The sequence below is a fragment of the Blennius ocellaris genome (genome assembly GCF_963422515.1).
Source record: "Blennius ocellaris genome assembly, contig: SCAFFOLD_95, whole genome shotgun sequence".
Classification (NCBI taxonomy): Eukaryota; Metazoa; Chordata; class Actinopteri; order Blenniiformes; family Blenniidae; genus Blennius; species Blennius ocellaris.
In genome coordinates, this window is record NW_027662121.1 from 60,001 (window position 1) to 65,000 (window position 5,000).

At 48.9% G+C, this 5,000-nt stretch overlaps 1 protein-coding gene across 1 annotated transcript in view; it reads left to right on the forward strand.

Moving 5' to 3' along the window:
- The window catches only part of LOC308148265 (uncharacterized protein), a gene marked incomplete at both ends in the record, with an annotated part of 40,231 nt that overhangs the window by 16,529 nt on the left and 18,702 nt on the right, over nucleotides 1-5,000 (forward strand). Inside the window, 2 exon segments of the mRNA XM_080521710.1 lie at nucleotides 4,680-4,835; nucleotides 4,838-4,878. Of these exon segments, the coding sequence (XP_080377836.1) occupies nucleotides 4,680-4,835; nucleotides 4,838-4,878 (197 nt within the window).

Sequence of the window (5,000 nt, forward strand, 5' to 3'; positions counted from 1 at the left end):
CCAGTTCAACCAGTCTGAAACCAGTCCAAACCAGTCTGAAACCAGTTCAACCAGTCTGAAACCAGTCCAAACCAGTCTGAAACCAGTTCAACCAGTCTGAAACCAGTCCAAACCAGTCTGAAACCAGTTCAACCAGTCTGAAACCAGTTCAACCATACTGAAACCAGTTCAACCAGTTGAAACCAGTCTGAAATCAGTTCAACCAGTCTGAAACCAGTTCAACCAGTTCAACCAGTCTGAAACCAGTCCAAACCAGTCTGAAACCAGTTCAACCAGTCTGAAACCAGTTCAACCATACTGAAACCAGTTCAACCAGTTGAAACCAGTCTGAAATCAGTTCAACCAGTCTGAAACCAGTTCAACCATACTGAAACCAGTTCAACCAGTTGAAACCAGTCTGAAATCAGTTCAACCAGTTTGAAACCAGTTCAACCAGTTGAAATCAGTCTGAAACCAGTTCAACCAGTCTGAAACCAGTCCAAACCAGTCTGAAACCAGTTCAACCAGTCTGAAACCAGTTCAACCGGTCTGAAACCAGTCCAAACCAGTCTGAAACCAGTTCAACCAGTCTGAAACCAGTCGAAACCAGTCTGAAACCAGTTCAACCAGTCTGAAACCAGTCCAAACCAGTCTGAAACCAGTTCAACCAGTCTGAAACCAGTCCAAACCAGTCTGAAACCAGTTCAACCAGTCTGAAACCAGTTCAACCAGTCTGAAACCAGTCCAAACCAGTCTGAAACCAGTTCAACCAGTCTGAAACCAGTTCAACCAGTCTAAATCCTGTTTAAATCAGTCAGCAAACATTTTAGAACAGCCAGAAAGTAAGTCAAACCGATCTGAAACCAGTTCACGTCAATCTGAAACCTGTTTAAATGAAATCATCCCCCCCCCATCCCCCCTCGGCCCCCCCATAGTTCTCCTTTCGACCTTGTTACATCTCATGTGAACGTTCAGTGTGTCTATATGAATCTATAACAGACGCAAGAGCACAATTTAAATAAAATATAGTGTGTGTGTGTGTGTGTGTGTGTGTGTGTGTGTGTGTGTGTGTGTGTGTGTGTGTGTGTGTGTGTGTGTGTGTGTGTGTGTGTGTGTGTGTGTGTGTGTGTGTGTGCACTTCAGGGCAGCAGAGCTCCGTGTGTGAGGGAGATAAGAGGACAACCTGGGGCAGCTCTCTAATTGGCCCATCCTGCTTCCCTCTCTCTCTCTCTCTCTCTCTCTCTCTCTCTCTCTCTCTTTATATATATATAAAGAGTGTGTGTGTGTGTGTGTGTATACACACACACACACACAAGACGGGGTTAAACAGCTCACTGGATCGCAGCCAAGAAAAGAAAATGTAACATCGAGGAACTTCCATTTCTCTTTACCAGTTTGAAACCAGTTTGAAACCAGATTGAAACCAGTTTGAAACCAGATTGAAACCAGTCTGGTCGTCTGGCGTTTCCCCTCTCAGAACCCAGGAAGGAACCCCCCCCCCCCCCCCCCGAGGAACCCCGTCTTCAAGTCGTCTGAATCAAAGGACTTCACGTCTGTAATGACGAAGATCAAAGTGACGTCACGCAGCTCAACTTCCTGTTTATTTTCACGTTACATCAAAGACACATTTCTTCTCGGAAAATCATATTAGAAATGTAAAAAGTAAATCATATTAGAAATATTTAAAGTCCACAACAGCGAAAGCCACTGCGCTCCAGCGATGACGTCACTCCATGAGTCGTCTGTGCTGTTAGCATGCTACCCAGCTAGCTCGTCAGCACATTGAATAACAAACCGACTCGCTGCCCGCCACCTGGTGTCCAGCGCCGGTATCACCGCAGCAAGCAGGCCACAGGAGCGGAACCGTTCCCTGAGGAACGCCAGTATTGGTGTAAATGTGATTTAAATCGATCGTTTCAATACGTCGTTTAAATGAAATTAGTGTGTCTTCTTAATGAGGGCGAGACTAATGAGGCGCCGCGTCGTTTCGCCGGTAACGACGTCGCCGGCCCTTTAAGGCCCCCCCCCCACCCCCCCCCCCCCCACCCGCACGCCGCCTTTTACATCCGTTGCGAGACGACAGACAACAATGGCGGTGAGATCTTTGGGTTCTAAACTACGGTTCTCCTTCACACCGTGAGACCAGGTGAAGGTTGATGGCCGTTGCCATGACGACCAAAGATAACCTGCAATAAAATTCAGACGTGTCGGATATTTGTTTTGACGGCGACGACGCTGAGACCTGCTTGTTTACTTTACATGTGTTTTGTTAGAAAACTAACATAACAGGAAATGCAAAATGCTAATGTAAAATGCTAATGGTGGCTAGTAAATGCTACTAGATGCTAGTCGATGCATGTACATGCTAGAGGAGGCTAGTAGATGCTACTACATGCTAGTAGAGGCTAGTAGATGCTACTAAATGCTAGTAGAGGCTAGTAGATGCTAGTAGAGGCTAGTAGATGCTACTAAATGCTAGTAGAGGCTAGTAGATGCTAGTAGAGGCTAGTAGATGCTACTAAATGCTAGTAGATGCTAGTAGATGCTAGTAGATGCTACTAAAAGCTAGTAAATGCTAGTAGAGGCTATTAGAGGCCAGTAGATGCTAGTAGAGGCTAGTAGAGGCTAGTAGAGGCTAGTAGAGGCTACTAAATGCTAGTAGAGGCTAGTAGAGGCTAGTAGATGCTACTAAATGCTAGTAGAGGCTAGTAGATGCTAGTAGATGCTAGTAGATGCTACTAAAAGCTAGTAAATGCTAGTAGAGGCTATTAGAGGCCAGTAGATGCTAGTAGAGGCTAGTAGAGGCTAGTAGAGGCTAGTAGAGGCTACTAAATGCTAATAGAGGCTAGTAGAGGCTAGTAGAGGCTAGTAGATGCTACTAAATGCTAGTAGAGGCTAGTAGAGGCTAGTAGAGGCTACTAAATGCTAATAGAGGCTAGTAGAGGTCTGACTGGACTGACTCTATGACTCACTGCTGCCACCTCCTGCACGGCGGCGGCGTCACGCAGTAGTTTCAACCAGACTGAACGCCGGCGGCTGCAGCTCAGGTCTGTTTGGTCTTTTTGCCTTTAAACTCTCACATCTGCGCTGCAGAAACAGGCCGGGCGCGTCGGCGTCCCCGCAGGACAGCCGGAACATTTCCATTCTCCACGTCCAAACACTGCCGCCTTTGAAGTGGGACAAAGCCGCCGCAGATCAGGCGCCAGGATTTAACAGCTTACGTCCAGAAATCTAAATGAAGGCAGCTCCGGCTCCGCCGAGGTTCCACAAACGCTCGTTATTCACAGGCGATGCGTTCAGGGACACCCGGGGAAAACGTACAGGAATGTTCTTCCCCATCTCGTCCTCCTGACGGCCTTCGACTTCGTCTTCCCGTCCCCCACGTCGTCACGTCGACGTCTGATGTGGGTCGTTGCAAGTTTAAGCAGCGGGAAGGTGAAGGAAGGAGCTCGTGACTCTTTAATGACGGTTCGTGAGCCGCGCTTCACGTTGAAAACAAAACGCAGGCGACGATTAAAGCCTAGTGAGTCAACCACAAGAGGAGGAGCGCAACAATCAAAACGATGATTTAGAAAATACTGTCTGATTCTCCCAGGGAGGTTCCTCACGGCGCCTCGCCAACATCAAAGCTCAAATGAGAACAAAGTACATTATTAAAGGAGTGATTATTAATATTACAAGGTGAATAAATGTCGACATGGAGAAGGACTTGACAGACCGAAATAATTATTTCTAGAAGAGTTGCAGTTGCTGCAACCAGTATCGGTGCAATACCAGTATCGGACCGATACCAGTATTGGTCCGATACTGGTATCGGTACTGATACTGGCATCGGTCCGGTACCAGTATCAGACCGATACTGGTATCGATACCAGTATCAGTACCGATACTGGTATTGGACTGATACCAGTATCGGACCAATACTGGTATCAATACCAGCACTGATACTAGTATTGGACTGATACCAGTATCGGACCAATACTGGTATTGATGCCAGTATCAATACCGATACTGGTATTGGACTGATACCAGTATGGGTCCGATACCAGTAGATGGGGAGAAAGATGGTTCCAACACCACCAGCAACTCCGTCACCAGCAGAGTTCGCCTGATGTCCCTCAGTAGTTTAAACTGGTCAGCACAACTCCCAAGCTATGCTACGTGCTACGTGCTAAAGCGTTCCGGGGCTCACACACCAGTTCCCAGTCCAGAAACAGTTTAAAACCAGTTCGGAATCCAGCTGGTCTAGAACTACTTTAAAACCGGCGGCAAACGATATAAAACTCTAGTTTAACCAGACTGTTACCTTTATTATGGCGTTTGCTTTGAACCTCCGGTGACTTTGATCTTGGACGTCTCCTCACTGCTGGCGCGGCGCCACCGTTTGCTCGCTCACAGCCTGGCGCAGTTTCTCCTCCACGTTTCTCCGGATGTTTTTCCCGCTCGTCTCCAGCAGGTTGTTCGCCACTCGCTGACGTAACGTTTCCGATGTGAATCGGCTCGCCGTCCGCCCCCCCCCACCCCCCCCCCCCCAGCAGGCCGCCTTTGAAGTGTCGGCTCGGCGCCTGCAGCGCTTCACTGATAGATATCTGCTCTCAGCGGCAGGTCGCAGCGCCTCCTGGCGGTGGAGCAGCTTCACCTTCATCATGGTGACCTCCTCCTCCTCCTCCTCCCTCCCTCTTCCTCTCCTCCTCCGTCAGATTCCTCTCTCTCCAGGGCGAGCCCCTGCTCGGAGGCGGGGAAACCCTGTAACCCGTGTCTGGACGCGGCCAAGGCGTGTAACCTCAACGAGACGTGCAAACGCCTGCGATCCGCCTACAACTCCATCTGCAGCAAGGCCACGCCCCCCCAGCCGGCTCGCCCAATCAGGAGCCCTGCAGCCGCAAGAGATGTCAGAAGGTGAGACTCACATTTTACATGGCGACGTTCTGAAGACCATGTCCGTTTCCATGGAAACGGCGAAAAAAAATGTCCACGTTGATGCCGCTGTTTGTTTCTGCAGTGAAACTACACACACACAC